Raw genomic sequence first — 18,663 nt, 5'->3', positions numbered from 1 at the left:
TTAAAGCTGATGAACGTTAATCCAAACACACGCTCGATGAATATTCGTCTTTTCCTTTGAAGTCTTTTCTCACACGTGACTTGCTTAAACTCCACGCGCTTCCTCTGAAAGCATTTTTTACCTTATCCAAGTGCACATGCACGGCGCCTTTGACTCTTACGCAGTCGCTCATGTGTGCAGTCATACGCAAAGGCTTTTACTCGAGCATGGATTATTTTCAAAGTACCGAGGAACTTTCTGTATTTCAAATTTTTTTTCCCTTAAAAAACCCTTAAAAATTAAAAAAACTGTTAGATGCAGTTTCGTAAATTTAGAGTAACTCTACAAAAAAAAAAAAATTGCTAATGTAACAGTAACAAAAAAAAAATTGTTTTTTAAGACGCAGTTACGGGGCAAAGTTGTGTACATAAAAAAAATTGGAGTACACGAAAAATTATGTACATAAAAAAAATTCGAGATCATATTCTTCATTCATGTTTTTTTTTTAATTGGTGGTATGACAAGGAACCTTTACGAGGTGCCTGCTTTCGATTTTCATGAAACTGTAATATGTTAAAGAACATAAAAAAATAAAAAATACGTTTTATTTATTTTTTTTTTTTTGGTGGGGAAGCAGTTTTAGGGGGAGCCAAAAACCCTCAAAAATCACCATTGAAAATAAACTTTTCTTAATACCTCTAAGAAAAAATTGAATGTTGATATAAATCCAAGGCAAAATTGTTTGTTATCAAATGGCAGTTCTATGACAATTATTTGGACCCTAAGGAATTGTAACCCCTAGTTTTTCCAAATAATTTTTTTTTACAATTAATCGACAATTTTTAAGGGTTGCAACCCTTTAGGGTTATAATAATTATCATACAACTTACAGTTTATAGCAAATAATTTGGTATTGGAATTCTATCAACATTAAATTTTTTTTAGAGATATTAAGGATAGTTTATTTTCAATGGTGATTTATAAGGGTTGTTTTACCTCTTGAAAGCGTTTCTTCACCGATAAAAAAAATACACGTGTCACATATTTTTTTATGTTTTTTAAAATTTTACGATTTCGTGAAAATCGGAGGCAAGCACCTCGCAAGGGTTCCTTGTTGGACTATCCATTAAAAAAAATCAATAAAAAATGAACTTTCATTCTTTTGATGTACATGATTTTTTCGATATTTCAGAGGGTATGGGGAACATAGAAAACTTTGTTCTGTGACTGCCTTTAGAAAAAAAAAATTCTTTTCCTGTCACGTTAGTTTTTTTTTTTTTTTTTTTTTTGTGACTGAAAAGTAGAATTTTGAAGTTGAATCAAAGTATTTTTTCAAGTATCATAGGGTGTGAGTACCACATGCTTGAAAAAATTTTAACGTGACTTTTAGAACAGAGATGTTAATTTAAATGTATTTTTTCATTAAAAAGACATAAAAAATGGCTTACGATAATAACCGTTTTGTCTTTATTTTAATACGTTAATGAAACAGATCATTACGTAATAACAATTGATTCGAAACTAAGCAGAAATAAACACGATCACAGTTAACCGAGGAAATTTTCACATGTATTAACGAAGAAATTTCGGGTTTAAAAAAAATGTAAGGATTTTTTTCTTTACTTTAGCACATGAGAAGGTAAAATAAAAGTTGTCAAGATCAGCAAACAGAGGGAATAGCCCCACGGGACTGTCAAAAATACTTGAACTAAGAAATCCATTATTGATTAAAATAACTACTGTGAAATGGAATACTACTGTTTTTTTTACAATGGCCTACATAAGCTAAAAGCTACAGCGTCTTCCAGCAGGACCGACTGTATACCGTTCTACAAAACAGTGAAACCCGAAATCTAAACATTATATGCATTATACAGTAACCGTATATCCTACTTTCCCAGCAGACGACACCACGGCGATGCTTTACACTTTACTTCTCATTAAATCCCTTTCTCCTGAACAACATACATAGATACACTCCGTATTAAGTATGGCTAAACAGCGTAGTATACCATACATCTCCGTTAACTTTATACGTATACAGTACACTGGCAGTGTCACCCGCGAAAAGTAATAACTCGGCGTTTCCCGTAATTATCCTCACAGCGGGTTCCCTCCGTCCTGGTGTAATGTACCTTACACAACACACACACACCCAGGACAACCAACCCCCGCAGCGACGACTTTTCCCAAGGTGCAACGCCCCACGCGTGTGTGTCGCATAGCAGCTGGCGTCCGGCCAACAACTTCCTACGTGTGTCGCGACTGTCTGCCAACTCTGGCCTGCGAGCCGTGTCTCTTTTCCTCTTTCCCCCCTGGGGTCCATTGAATTTTCCACCCCTCGCGAGGATTGTTTTTCAACGGTGCGATAAGCGCTGTGATTACCCGCCCGCGACGCGCCTACTTTCGCCCTCGATCACCGTATGTCGGTCGTCTTTTTACTGGCTTGCCACGGGCATGTAATTGGGGAAGAACAGGTTCACACTTTTTGTTGGAAAAAAACCTCATTTGGGTTTTTTTGCGGGAGAAGACTGTCATGAACAGATTTTTTTTTGTAAATTTTGTAGTGGCAATACGATGTAGCTCAGAAAGTAAGAGAAATTCTGTTCATGACTGGATTTTGCTCGTGAATGAGATATCAGAGTTCGCGAGGAAAAATTTAATTAAAAAATTTTCTTTAAATTATGACTTCTTTACTCGGAGACTGACTGAGTTCCTTTTTCATGCAAGACTGAAGTGCTTTATATTTTTTGCCAGAGGAAAAAGTATCACCACCACTTATGAGCATATGTAAATCGACTATCTCAAAAAATTGACCAAAACACCTGATTGATAGTGAAATTATAATCAGTTTTTTGCATGTAAATTTTAAAATTGATTTTTTAGATCCACAGATAGTCGAGAAAAAATTTAGCTTCAATATAAATAAAACTTACAATCCCGTATTCAGATCCAAAAAACAGTATTTTCATGCTTTTATTGTTAAGAAGATAGTAGTTCACAGGTTACAAAACTCAGGTTTTTGGGTAAGTCTTCAAAATTCAAAGACAATTGATGTCAATGGAAAAGTTGTAGATCTCGAAGAAATAAATTTTTGAAATATTTTTATTTACTTTTCCAGAACTATCTTCATACTTAAAAAATTAGAGTAAACGTTTGAAAACATAAAAAAAATCATTTTTTTTCTACATCTTTTATAGTTTTTACTAAAGGTGTTTGCATAGTTAAAAAAAAAGTAGATCTCTACAAAATACAACTTTTTCGACAAACTAATTCTGATGGTCTATAAGGCAATAAATATTTGAAAATTATAAGAAACTAAGGGCTCCTCACCCCTGCGAGCTTTGAGCGCCAATCCCCTTACAGTTAATAACAAATATTTAATTTTCCAATTTTGTTATAACAATTGAATAACTTGCTACTGCGAAGCACATAGTTTTAATTTTTATTCAATGCTAAAAATTTGAATTATTTATTATATTTAATCTCATTTTTAAATTTACGTGCCCAAGACAGGTTTCAACCAATCACAGAACGAATAAATCGATGACAATCAAAATTCATGAATAGGAGAGAGAGGTTTTTGCCTATTATAGTACAAGGTTGGCATTATAACATAAAAGTTTTTAGTTATTAGTACAAAAAAGTGTCCCTTAGTGATTGCTCATAACTTGTGTATTGTAAAAAAAAATACAAATTTTTCTTATTTTTCTGTATCTTTTGAGATTCCTTTTATGCTATAATAATTGAAGAAAATATTTCAATACAGAAAAATATCAGTATTTCACGAAAGCTTACGTTTTTAATTCATGCTTGGTCGAGGAAAATTATAAATCTAGTTGTTATATTTCATGGTGGTCAGAAAAACAATAATTTGTAAAAATTTGTACAAAACCGTTGTAATAGGGCCATTATTCATGAATAAAAATAATTTTAAAAATCCATACAAACACAGTTATACTTTTTGCTCTACTAAAAAATTCAGTAATCGTACCTTACGTGCAAAAATTAGATTTTTTGGTATAAATTTAGGCATTTGTTTTATCGTTTCCTCCCCCCCCCCCGATTTTATCGGTTTTAAAAAACAATTTCAAAAAATTGATTTTTTTATTTTTCTCTACAGGATATACTATGTTAAAAGGTATGAAAGATTGTTGGGATTGATCAAAGTAGCACTAGATTACCGTTCTGGCACAGTAATTTAAAAAAAATTTTTCTTCTAGTGCATAAAAAATTGTATTTTACTGATTATTTTCAAGGAATAATACACCAATAGAACTACCATATAAAAGAAAAAATACACATGGGGTCAGTGATGAAATTATATTCAAACGACTATTGGAATGAATCAAAACATTTCTAAAAAATTTCTACTAGTTAAAAATAAGCTGTCTTTTAAAAAATAATGAACAAATAAAAATTAATTAAAAAATAAAAAAAAAACGAGAAATCTTCAAAAAAGTTACATTTAATTGAATTTTATCAGTAAAATTCATAAGAGCTTAAGAGTTTATGTTAAATTAGAATGAATGATTTTTTTCCTTGAAAATACGTCTGGAATTAAAAAGTGAAAAAAACTATTCGCACATATTACGTTCTTTAAAAAAAACCTAATTTTTTTTCAGTGGGTACCAAAAATTTTTTGTTTTTTTCCGTAACTTCCTTAAACGTAACAACTGTTTTATATTTATTAAAAATATTTGAACAAAAAAGTAATCATTTTTTTTCTAGGACGTAATGCCCTTCTTGAAACACGACATGTAACTATGCTGCAGTTCTCGGCAGCGCTACTGTCTCTCGATCTGACTCAAGACTTGCAATATGTATAATTGACAAAAAAAAAAGAAAAAAAAAAAAAAAAAAAAAAACAATAGAACAATGAGACACGTGCGATAAAAGATCGCAACGTAAGAAGTATTCCTCGAGAGTCATTGGAAAACACGAGACATTGTTGAACTATTTTATACTACCGTGGACATGGGAATCGATCTCAACGAGCAGTATAGCCACTCCCCATACGCATAAAACGGAGGCGTGTTGCTTTCCAGCTGCAGTGTGTCTAGTAAAATTGTTAAAATAAATAAAAAACGTACCAGTAACAAGTGAAACGTGTAAATACGTTCGTGGTCTTGAAAATCTTTGTTTTCGCGCTTTTGGACATAAACTCTCGGGACAGTACAGAACATTGACTCGCTCTTTTTATTTGTTTTTCACAAGAAAAAGAGAACGTAATAGTTTGATATTATATGTTCATGTGGAATCAGATGGCCGTGCGAAAAAGTGTTTCAAATGTGGCACAGTGCAAACTATTACATGAATGTGTATAGGTGGCTCGAGGGGAAATTTCGTGCTTTCAATCTTGGGCTCAATTTTACACCGAAAACAGGTGCTAGAGCATGTGTGTGGGGGTGGGGGTAACGCTGGAATTACGATTCAAAGAAATTCTGAAGCGACTAGTGATATACCCTTAAAGTTACTCGCGATACATAGTAGTAGAGAAATAGCTTTCTATCAACGCTGGATCCTGAGGAAGAAAATGATGGGTTATCGCTGGAGGGCAAGAGTTTGTATATATTTATGGAATACGCGGAATTGCATGGGAAATTTTGCGGGAAATTGACGTTTGCGAAGTGAAGGGAAAAATTTTATGTGAAAAATCCTTCTTAGACCCGACTTTTTTTGTAACAATTGTAAAAACAATGACCCATGAATCTTTTTCAGTATGAGAAAAAGTGTTGTGCCTGCACGAAAAAAGTAGCTAATATGAGATGTGACTTTCCGAGTTTTTTTACCTACGTTTTTTGAAAATTGAAAATTCGTAAAGAAAATATTATTCTTGCTATTTGGGGTTTTTATAAACATTTTTTTTTTACCTGTAAATTTAATTCAATTTTTTGACAATCACATTACGAATAAGAGGTCATTATTATGATTTATTAATCTTTAAAATAAAACCTTACGAAAAAAAGTCTGTAAATTTTAAGATTGAATTTGGAATACACTCGCACTTAACCTTTGATTCCAACACATTTTTTGACTCATTGAATCTGATGTTAAAATCATTGCAGAATTTATTTTGCATATAATAGTTCTGATTGGTTTGATGGAAATAACTTGAATCTGGTTGGGCCAACTTGGTAATAAATTCTTTCTTTATAAATGTGATGTCGGACGAAATTTCGATTTTTTTGTGCAGTAAAATCGTGAATTCACCGCAGATTTCCTCATATGAGTACAGACTTAATACACCCAAATATGAAACTTGAATAACGGAACAAGGGAAAACAAATAGGGCTTGTTTTGAGAGTATTCTAAATTGATAATGACAGGTAAAAAGTTTGATATTCATTATAAGATTTTTAATTAATTATATTTCTTAAAAGAGTCGTGTTTCATGAAATTTTGTGCATACAAAATTTTTTTACTAGAAAAAATACATGGCTACGGAATTCAATAGCAAATTTTACAAAGGAGGATACCACACCAGAAGGAAGTAACTGACAGTTTTACTTAAAACTTGGTATATAGGTGGATGAAGTGGATAAATAGAATTTATGTAAAGTTGCAAGACTTGTGGTTCTCACTGAATCGATAAATTAATAAAAAAAAGTTTACATCTTTAACTTCGCTGCAAAACAATGGTACAATTAACAGTAAGATGTCGATAAAATTTCCCGCCAATAGTATATTAATAGCGCTCATGGTTTATGAAAAACATTCAAATAGTTTCGTTCATTATATTTACAAACATATTGAAGCGATAATAAAAATAAGAATGATATAATCGTGGGTATAATGTATTCAACGACATGTATATTCCTTTGTAAACGAAAGTTTTAATTTTCGTAATTGAATCGTTTTAATTATTCTAGCAATATCAATCTACTATTTGAGATATCGTATACATATTGATATGTAACTCCATACGTTGTTTGTCAACTCGATTTCATAATATACGAAGTATTGGACCAGCAGTTAATTAATCTAATTGACTGCAATCAATTTCACATAAAAGTTCCCTTTCCAGCATTTGCAATATAAATATCATCGGCTGCGCGGTTACTATTACAGCTTCACGAGACCCGATGTATCCAATGTCTTTTCCAAAAGTTCATCAATGCAGTTAATTACCTTTTGATATCACGTGAAACATGCTATCAAATTAGTCCACCGCGCTCGGTACAACTCGATAATTTAACCTCGCGTTTTTTTATGATTCTCGAGTACAATGTCTCATTTTAGAATAAAAATTCAATTTTCCTGCTACACATAGGTGTATATATTTATATACTCGTTGAACACGAATTGCAAATCTTTGAGTACGTATGTCAGTAGAGGTGATACTGTTTTTCCGCAATTCACACGCTGAAATTATATTTATGTATAGATGATACGTGTAGATATAATTTTAACATGTACCCTAAATCGCGAAAAAAAGGTGTCACCTTCACTGAAATCCGTCTTCAAAATTTTTTCCTCATAGTGCTATGACATTACGAACAAAATAATTAAGCACACTTTTAAGGGCATGCCTTGAAAAAAAAAAATTATATTAGAAAATGGGGACAAAAACGGGATTTTTGTGGACTTTCTCATATACTTATTTGACATTCGATAACTGATTCAGTACGCAGTGACTACTTAAATGGGAAAAAAAAAATCTAAATTTTTGTTTTTCTCGTTCGCAATGAGGCGATTGAAAAATAAAAACAGTATATAGTTACGGCACTCACCATCGTCGCACTGAGGCACGTAGCCACGACCCTGTCTCTCGTTGACGCTGAGCATCTCGGCAAGCATGCGGTTCCTCTTGCAAGCGGTCAATCCGGTCGGGGGCACGCATACCTTGGCATCGCACTTGTCACTGGAACAGCACTTGTGCGGTGCCGGGCAGTCGAGGTCGTGGGTACAGTTGCGCCCGCAGTACTCGGACTGGACGGCTGGGCAGCTGCCGTCGCGTCTTAGCTCCTTGGAGTCTGGGCAGCAGACCCCGTACTCCTGGCCCGCCTCGACCTGGCACCGGTACAGCGGCGGACAGTCCGGTTTGCCGGGGGTCACGCCGCAAAGGAACGGTCGTGGCGACTCGGTTATCTGCAGAGGCTCGCCCACTGGACAGATGTTTGCCAGGGACTTGGCCTTGCGACAGCTGGGCACCGGTGGGCAGGGCGGACGGGCGCAGGGCACGTCAGTTAGCTCGCAGCTCTGGCTACCACCGCCGGGACAAATGACGCCCCGGCACGGGTCTCGGCATTCGCATCGAGGGCAACCGGATTTTGGGTCAATCTGCAAGATAAGCGTGGGCGGTTATAAATTCTTTGTGTTGCATATGGTTTTTCGATATGTGCATTTACTACTGTCATCTCTGGAAAGTATGGGGCAGTTTTGGGTGTAGAAATATCCTTGGAGTCGTTCAATAGTTTAAAACTAATTCTCAATTTGATCTATTTTTTCTTAGTTCTGTGATTAATCTGTTGAATTCAAATTTTTATTTTTAAAAGTTTGAAGATTCATTATGAGCTGATGTGAAACATTCCCTTCTACAATGGAAGAATTCAAGTCGAGTTAAGTTGGATTAAGTACAATAGCAATTTTTACAATTCATTTTAATCGACTTTCATAACGATTTCTCTTTACTTCTATCAAACTGCCTTTAATAGCAGTTTTTAACAATTAATTTTTACTAACTTTCAAAACAAATGTTTACGAATATACCTAATCTATCAATAACTTCAATGATCAATCGATTCTAATGGTATTTTGTGACATTTAGATTCACCATTGGAAATTGGAACCATCTGAATTTTTTTAATCAACTTTTATCGACTATTTGTGGGAAGTTTGTTACTTACACGATGACGCTTGTTTAATAATTATTTGAAAGATTAACTCTTCAATCTATACAGAGATTAAACCGTAAAAGGACGAAGTTGCAACTGTACCACGATGCCACCGTGGCTATAATTTGACATAAATACGGAAGACAGCCAATCATCGTGCAATAACATCGGTAATTATTGGTAGTCACAAAACCCGTTTATCCTCTCCTAAAAGAATGAGTGTCACGAGACTGTCGACAGAATACGTCGTGATCTGATTGGTCGTGAGTGACGAAAGGCGTTACATTTAAATGTACATATGAGATTAAGTAGACAAGCGCTGGCTAATCGAGGTCGTTTTATTCGTTTGAACTTAAATTTATTTTTAAAATTTAATCATTCGATTTAGATTAAATAATTATTAGAAATATGTATAATCAAAACCGTTTGAGGGGTTGGCGCGAGAAGCGCACAGGAGGCGAAGCCCCCTAGTTACATAAAACATGCCATTTAGTCCAATCGTATATTTTTAAACGATTTTATTTCGACAAATTATCAGAGTTAATGCGTAATGACATAATAATAAATTTATTTTCCTATCTTAAAAAAACGATGGGTCATATGATGAAGCCTGTTTATTCGTCATGTGATTGGCTGAGACTGATAAAGCACGGGTAGATTTGAAAATGAGATTTTGAAAAATCAGTGAAAAGTCATTTAAACTTGTAAGTTAATAAATATTACAATATTACGTGTTACGACAAAGATATAATTATTGTAGTTTTCTTTAAAAATACAGAAAATAAATGTTTGATTAAATTTTGGGGGTTGGCGCGTGGATCGCGCAGGGGGCGTAGCCCCCTAGTATTGATAAAACTACAATGACGAATTATGTGCGTCGAATGAAACATCACTAAAATTATTTATGTCCTACTTTTGAAACAGGATGTCCCCCCTATGTTGAATAAAAACACACATGTATTTTTTGTGCACTCAGTGTATTTCATAGGAAGGGAATTATATGTATGTTTGAGGTTATGTCCCCAAAGGGTCCTAGTTTATGTTACAACAGTGTAGTTTACGCCGATAAGATTATGTGAAAATAATTTCTTTATAAAAAATTGTCTAGAACTCTATTTAATTCTTACTGTTTCATGTGGGGGGCATAATTTTTTTAAGTGTTTCTAAGTGGTACTTTTGCATTTTATGAGGAATTAAAAAAAAAAAAAGAAACTCACCTCAAAGCCCAGGGGACAGAGCATGCGGCAGCTGTGTGCCGGACACACCCTCGGGTTGTCACAGTCGACCAGCTCCCTGCGACGAGTCCTGGTGCCGGCGATCTCGCCTCCAAACTCGTCGACGCACCAGCAGCCACCGCCATTTCTTGGATCACACTGTATCCTCTCGAACTCGCCGGTGGTGTTGTCGCACTTGGGCACTAGTTGGGCCGGGCCGCTTGGACCAAGGGCGCGCGAGCGCCGACGGGCCGCTAAAGCCAACTGCTCGCAACCTGTCAACTCACCCTGGACGCAGCGCTTACCGCACGCGGTGGCACAGCATCGTTCCAGCGGTGTCTGGCAATCGGGTTCGGAGCTGCAGGCAGCGGCACGGGCTGGGCAGACGTTCTGCTCGTCGTAGGCTGGGCATCGACCAACCACCAGAGCCCGGCTTATGGCATTACCTGCAACGAGTGAAAGTCATTTTTAAAAGTGCCAATTCTTTTCGGTTCAAGGTCGTTAAGTAATTTTAATTTTGTTTGAATTTTGTACAACAGCATGTATTTGTTTAATGTTATATTGTACAACTGCAACCTATTGCATACATTTTAATGCTTGTTTTTTATTAATCTATTATTTGTAATAGTAAGTCTATCATTTTTTTTAAGTTATGCGCAATTTTGAACCTTCATGGATTTTAATACTAACAAATGATTTTATTTCATGATATAAATATAAGTATGTGAGTAGTTATGTATACAGCACACATTTCAGTTGTCTATATGTCATAATCTTCTACCAAAATCCGTGTGAACCAAATGAGTTCGAATCCAAAAAAATTACATTAAACATTTTCCGAACTAAATTTCCATAGCTGAATGGGGCTGCGGGGATTGTTGAGGGTTGTATCGTACAAGTGTGTAGCGTGGTCACCCTTGATTTGTCTTGCAGATTTCTAATTTTAGGACATATCGTACTAGCAGGGTGGATTTCATCCTGCAGTCGATCTCTGAAAGTTTACATGAACAGACAAAGGTAATAGGGGATCTCTGCTGGGACATTTTCTATGAGAGCTCTTACCCCCTTCCCTACTGAGAAAAAAAATGTAAGCGCATGGATATGTATAATTGAGCGGTTTCTAGATCAAGCTATTATCATCTGCTAAAAAAAATATTATCATCACTTTCATAAAATAAAATGAACACAATGAAAAATTTGTGATTAGTGTGGTAAAACTTGAATCATCAGCATACTGATAGTTTATAATGCATTATAACGATAACAATTAAAATTAAATGACAATCATCAAAATAATATCACATACAAGAATAATAACGATGTAAAACCCTACTAAAATTGCAATTATACATTATAAAAAGAAATAGAATGGCACACGTGTCGCCACTTGAAGATGGTTCTTTCATGACTTCCGAGTCAAAGGTGCGACTATCAAATTGATATTTATTAATACTGTCTCAATTTCATACGACTATTTGTAAATATTATTTATTCAGTCAAATTAATTACTGATTCAAAATTTTAGATCATGATACCTGATATCAAAAAAGTAGGAATGATTATGTAAAATTTGCACTTAACCTCAAAACACCAGCTGTGGATGCTTGCCTATGCATTCAACATAGGAAACGAAAATTTATGCCTATGTTTCTTTTAATATCTTTTGATCAAGTCCGTGAACGTATACGTATGTATTTCGAGATGATAGTATATTTGGAATTGCATAAGCTTTGTTGTGTTAGTTTTTTACTTAATTATGTTAAGTAAATAAATAACTAGGCTACAACTTTCATTAAAAAAACGCTTAGTTGACACAAAAGCACACGTTTAGAATTTACTTTTCATTTATCATTTTCTTGCATTTATATTCGTCAGCCTACTCTAAAATTTTTAGGGGTAGTATTGTACCTTAATAAATGATTCCTCAAGGTTTCATGTTAATCTGTTCATAATCATTTCATGAAAGAACCACGTTCAGGCAGTCTATCACCCACAGGCCTATCTACGATGCATCATCTGTTAGTGCATTCAAAATACACATAACATTTAAATGTAGAAAAGGCTTATTACGTTTTGCTGAAATATGGCAACAGTGTCGATCAGCTTGTCATACATTTGCTGTTACACACACACACACACACTCGCAAATGGCTATATAATATATCTGCGGCTGCTCTGTTGCCAAATATTTGGGACATTTACGTAGCGCAGCAGACAAGTTACATGACAATTGTTAAATGATTCACTACTTTGTATATTTATACTGTAATATATACAGGACCCAATGGTTCGTCCATTAAATGATTCACTACTTTGTATTTATACTGGTGATAGTTTAACAATTGTATAAAACAGTATGAATTGTAAATTTTTTAACGGTATATTTCTCAGAATTTTCTTAGTTACTTAAGTAGCTCTTTTTGTCTGTATTCGAAAAGTCCCATTGTAATTTGTGTTAAAATTTTAAACTTGCAACTTTATTATCTCAAAAACTAATGTAATAGGAGTATTTTTTTATAATTTGTTCTGAAAAAGAAAAATTTAATCTATAACGTACATTTTTTTCAAGGAAACCGAAGTTAAAAAGTGGTGGGTGATAGACTACCTAAAGCTTCCAAGGTGCAACTCATCACAACATGCGATCCATCGAAAAATCAACATAATGATGTTAACCTAACCTATTTAAGATTGACTCCAACGAAAATTACGTCTCAAAACCACTCTACTCTAAATATCGCATTTCGCACGAAGTTACTAGATCAGACCTGTATTCCATGCTTACTTGCTTCGATCAGTCGGGCTTTCAAGCAGAGGTAACTTTTTCCAACGGGCACAAAATAACTACTCAGGCCAAGGGGCTGCTCACTGATCGTCCACTCATTGTCCACCAATCGTTTAATAAGTCATCTCAGATGAGATGAGGAATTGACTACCTCTCCAGCAGCTTGCTGGTCGGGAAAAAAGTTAAATACTTTCTTCCGCCATGAAAATCAGTAGTTAGTTGTGCATTCCTGGCAACTTGAGGTTTCTAACCACACTAAGGTTTCTAGGAATCTATGAAGATACTTGCTCACTTTGGTTTATTCAACCGTAACTATGTCAACCATAAATGAATTTTCGAAGTATGCATGCAGAAATAAAAAGTAGTAATCCATCAAAAAATCCAGCATCAAATGTTAGAAAAGAAAACTCGTACTTTTATATCTGTAATAAACTCTGTTATCAATGAAGCTAAGTGTTTTGCAAGCCTACGCCATGCTTTAGAAACGAGATGACTCATTTTCCTTCGATCGATCTGACAATAGAAGGTATATCTTAATATGAAACTCTCTAATTCTAACGGTTACCAAAATGGTTTTGCAAGATACAAAATCACTTATATATTCAAAAGAATATAGGTACGTAAAAACGCAATCAATTAGCGAAAGTTCCAGCTTGGCTAAATGGAAGCGAACAGGCCAACCCGTGTACAACAATGATCAGAAACGACAATGGCCCCTCGTTATAGATGGACGAACTTCACTCCTACGCACCGCAAGAGGGCTTCAAAGCTCTGTCCGCAGTAATTACACAGTATGCCTAATTTCGCCGTCCCCTTATGTGTGCCGTATGTGTATAATATACAGAATAGAGCCCATTCTGTGTAGGCTTAAGTGTCTGCTGGTCTGAATCTCCGAAAAATCGGAAGATAGAAGGGACAATAATTGAGGCCCTGGATCGAGGAACCGGCTCCGCGCTCGGAACCTTCGAAAAATGCTGTCAACAAACCAAAATTTCAAAAGTTACCAAATCATTCTGTAAAAAATATGAGCTTATGCAGAATATAAAAATGCATGTTTCTACTATTGAAAGTTTTTTTGTTTAATCAGTAGTTTTTGAAATAAAAATTAAATATTGCAAAATTCGCTCTGCTTGAAATTCTTGATTTTATGAACTTGAATCGCCGTATCTCCGCAGAAAATGCATTAATCGACTTGAAATTTTAAACGTAACTTAACTAGGTATAGGCAATGCTAATAGTATCACTAGAAAAATGAATAATATTAATAATTCAATATTATTTAATTAAAAAGTGCGCAGCATCAAAGGTTATGGCATTCATGATTCACTGATAAAAAGTGTGCTACGAAGTTTCGAGTTGGGAAAACTTTTAGCGAGAAAGTTGTTCATCTACGTATGAAGAAGTTTTCTTCAAAATTTCAATGAAATCCAATGAGTATTTCCAGAGATAGAGCGATTTTAAGTTGCGGCAGGTATCGCGCACAGTGCAGCAGCTCAATCTATACCATGGGCTTTCGTATAGATTGAGCTGCTGAGTATAGATTGAGTGACATAAAAGGTGGTGGAATTTCAGTGAAAATTATAATTTAATTTAACAAGTATCAAGGTAAAGTATCAATTTACCGTGAGCTCAAATCTATGTGCGGCTTGAACAATATTCGCTACGTGCACAAGCTGAATAAGCGATCGCAGCAATACCTGTGCTAATATGTGAAACTAAACGATATGTTTGTCTTCTGCTAGCAGACTGCTAAGCATTACTATCATCAGAAAGTTATGTGTTTATACATCGACAACCATTCTAAGGGTTAAATTTTTAATAAAATTATGAGTAGAAAGTACATATTTTACTCATACATGTTCATTAAAAACGCAATGGAATACATCGTCTACTGTGTATTTCTTAGAGTTTTTAGCTGGGGCCTGATCCTCTAAGCGTATCGTATGAACGTGAACACGCCGGTATAGGACTACTGGAGCTCTCTGATTGGTCAGAGGAGGTCTGTGTTGACTACATTGCAAACTAATAAAACGTATCACGTATCACACAGTACACGGACTTGTGTTGAAGTAATACTCAAGCGCTTATAGTGCTTGTAGTACAAATTTTGTCTTTAGTTATTCACATAGGATTGTACCACTTGATACATTGTATTAATTCGTGTTATAATAAACACAGAACCTTTCGTGTATCTATCGAGGTGCTGTGTTCCTATAGGTATCAAGAACATATCGGAAATATTGCCTTCTGCTGTGCCAGACCAATAGTTCTCGTTTTTCCCTTGGTAGCGCTGCTTCAAAATTGTGCTCATAGCGAATAACACCAACCACTGACGTCGATGAAGTCAAACATAGGGGATATTTTTTCACATTTTAATGTGTACAAAGCGATGATTTCATTATCAGTGATAAATAATTTTGAAACTGTCAATTGAACTTGAATCAATCATCACTTTTAAACTAATTACACCACGAGTATTCAAAACTAAGCTCATTTGAACTGCTTTTAATCGCATTATAATCAAGCACATAATACAACTTTATCCAGACTTTAGCTACATCGAATAAGAGGATAATTCACACCAGATATTGTTATTTTTGGGTATAACTTCTACCACAGTAAAAATAAAAATCAGAAAACGTTAATTTTAAGTCAGATGTTAATTAGCATGGTTGGCCCATGTGAATGACAACATCTGAAGTGGTACTTCAAATAGCATATATATATATATATATATATATATATATATATATATATATATATATATATTAGTGGGGCTGAACCCCCACTAACAGATTGAGTAGACAAAATAACAACACTACTCGTGTATTTATTATTTATTATTTTATTTACCTGGTTTCAAAATTCCAGAGATTATTATCATTCCAATAAAAATCTTCCAAGCCACCTTAACTGCAATTTTTTCCAACGCGTTAGTTTTCGTAAGAAAACTTTTTTAAGACACTGCAGTCTGGAAGGTGCAACCTCTACTTTGCGATATATAATACACAGATATCGACCCACACGAGCTTAATTTCTTTTTATACCTGTTTCGGCTCCTGAGGATCGAAAAAAAAAAAAAAAAAAACAAAAAAAAACACGTGGGAACCAATCTCAGCTACCGGTACCACCACAAGCATATCACAGCGAACGAGAGACGTTATCAGAGTGGTAAGTATATACGTTCAAACAGCCGAGAATCCCGATACTCCCAACAACCTGCACAAAGAGAAACGAGGATGGCTCGCGCGTCATCCTCGATAATACATTGCACGCGCACGTATACGTATGTGTGTACAAGCGCGACATTTGGTTAGCGTTGCCGGCGCGATGGGAGAGCCGGATATAAAACGCGGGAACGAGCGAAAGAAAGAGAGAAAAAGGTAAGTATCGCGCGGGCGAACGAACCGGGAAGCCCAGAGGTATAAAAAAAGTAGGAGGAGGAGGAGGAGGCGGCGACGACTGACACAGTACACACATATACATACACTGGCTCTCTCGGTCGGTCCGGTTAACGGTAACTCGCATATTCCACCTACTGCCACACTTACCGTCATCGTCGACTCGTAAACTCTATTTTATACGTATGCAATCGCGTACACACGTACGTCATTACCTCCTCTTCCGATCTCATTATTCTGAAACCTCACCCGCATCCTCTTCCCATATACTTACGTATACGATCGAGGAACAGGACATTTAGTAAGTATACAGGCGCAAGGATTATTCTTTTTCCTCCAACTCGCGGCGAGGGGAGGGAGAAAGCTGGAAAAACAATAATAGATAAAGGGCCCATGATGACCATAATGCAAACGATCCGCTGCGGCTACTGTACCCCCGTATCGTTGACTCCCGAGAACTCGGGTGCGGCTAATTGCGCACTTTCCGTGCGTATGCATGCGCATGCCCACATATCTACATGTGTACGTGTTAATTTATTCGCAGCTGCGTGCAGTACAGGCGAGTAGTTTGAGAGAGGCTTTCAAAGCAGAGAAAATTGATTTCGTAATTGCGCGCGTATATGAAACGAACGGAGTGTTTCCTGCAGCATTAGAGAGAGAGAGATAGAAAAGCGTAATAGAGTAGGTGCTCGGAGTTGGGCACGATTAACGGTCGATCGCGGAAATATTGACCGATTGGTATATACATCACGTGCGGTGGAGTAGCCCGATCTGGGTTAGAGGTTTTTTTTTTTTTTTTTTTTTTTTCATACATTTTTACTGCCACTTCGCACGGTACACGTATAAATGTTCAAAAAAGATGACGAGTTGTGCACTGGTTGTAAATACACTTGATTCATTATAAAGTACACTCGAAAGTATACAGTAGTTAATTAGATGCGAATCCGTGCAACGCGTATACAGCTGGTGAATGGCTTTTTCTCCGAAAGAGGGTAAACTCGCGAGTTTTCCTCCATTTGTGTGTGTGTGTGTGTATGAACAGCATGCGCTGCAGCGACTACGTTGAATGAAAGTTGAGAAACAAAAATTTAATTCAAACGATGAATTGGAGATTTTTATTAAACTGAACGGTGAGTTTTAGAGCGTTTCATTCACCGAAAGGTAAATAAATGTCACAAGCGTACGAGCAATCGAGAATCGAAGGTACTGAACTCTTTGAAAGTAAACAAGTTTGAAAATAAAAATAAAAATTACAATTTCTTTCCTTTCAAACACATGAAGTTTTTTTTTTTACAGAAATGTTAGTATTTTTTAGGGGGTTCTCTATGGTGTGGCAAGGATATACAATCATTGCGAAAAATTTGAAAAGTATTTCACTCACTATCGTAGTCCTTGATGGATTGACTCTAGAATGTTACCAAAAACTTCAATGGTATTACTCGGATGCTTTAGTTCCTCATTGACTTTGTCTAAGGATAAGAGATTGTTTTATAACTTAGAAAAATAAATATATATTTGCAGTTGTTTAATGAACAAATTTAATTTTTTAAACTCCTGGTTAAGCTACTGAGTTTATGACCACAGAGGCTAAGGTGATCAGTCCACGCTCTCCATTACGGAAAGTTTATCTTTGTGTTCAACTCTCCTGTACTTACTCGAAGATCAGTCATTTTCTACAGTAAAAGCCAGAATGTGTGAATATTTTTTTTTACGAGACGAAAAACATAATGTAAACAGCACTTAGCCAATCTAACTTTCTTTGGATGTAAGTGTATTCTGAAGTTTTAACGATACAAATTTTATGGACATTGTTTTAAAGCCCAAGGTCTCATGTAGGGCTACACCAAATTTCAAATTGTACAGTTAATGAAAAAGTATCATCAAAAACTAGTAACTTGTAATATGGCCGAATACTATGCGAATCAGACTTGGTCTGTCAGAAGAAACTGGAGCAAACAAACCGAAATATATTGCTTAGAATAAACAAAAAATAAACATTAGGTGGTGCGCTTTCTGTCTCCAAGATACACCGTAAGAACCCAATGTACTTTAACCCCATAACTCTATAATCCCAGAGCCTTTAACCCATAACCCTGTAATCTTAAAGCCTTTAACTCCATTACTCTATAAGTCCTGAAGCATTTAATTCCGTAATCTGGTAAGCAAGGAGTTTATAAATGCTGTGGGCAGTGATACATGCATTTTCCCTATGTTATGTATTGAAAAAACTTTGTGGTTACCAGGTTGTGGGGTTAAATGCTTCGGGATTTATGGGGCAATGGGGTTAAGGACTCTGGGGTGATAGGGTTACTGGGTTATATTCCCCTATGTTATATGATAAAAAAACTCCGTGGTTACCATGTTACGGGGTTAAATGCTTTGTGATTTATGGGCTAATGGGAAAAAGGCTCTGAGATGATAGGGTTATTGGGTTAAAGGCTCTGGGATTC

At 35.6% G+C, this 18,663-nt stretch overlaps 1 protein-coding gene across 1 annotated transcript in view; it reads right to left on the bottom strand.

The window, feature by feature from the left end:
- LOC106637949 (uncharacterized) overlaps nt 1-18,663 on the bottom strand; it is a 132,951-nt gene that overhangs the window by 37,712 nt on the left and 76,576 nt on the right. Inside the window, exons 3-4 of the mRNA XM_089591046.1 lie at nt 10,034-10,476; nt 7,713-8,262 (exon numbers count right to left, since the gene is read on the bottom strand). Coding sequence (XP_089447172.1) covers nt 7,713-8,262; nt 10,034-10,476 — 993 coding nt within the window. The remainder of the gene's footprint in view (nt 1-7,712; nt 8,263-10,033; nt 10,477-18,663) is intronic.

This window comes from Copidosoma floridanum, unplaced genomic scaffold (assembly GCF_036245765.1).
Source record: "Copidosoma floridanum isolate Cflo_tuat_1 unplaced genomic scaffold, Cflo_Japanese_pri ptg000013l, whole genome shotgun sequence".
Classification (NCBI taxonomy): domain Eukaryota; kingdom Metazoa; phylum Arthropoda; class Insecta; order Hymenoptera; family Encyrtidae; genus Copidosoma; species Copidosoma floridanum.
The sequence above is the reverse complement of the archived record's forward strand: the minus strand, read 5'-3'. Positions and strand labels throughout refer to the sequence as shown.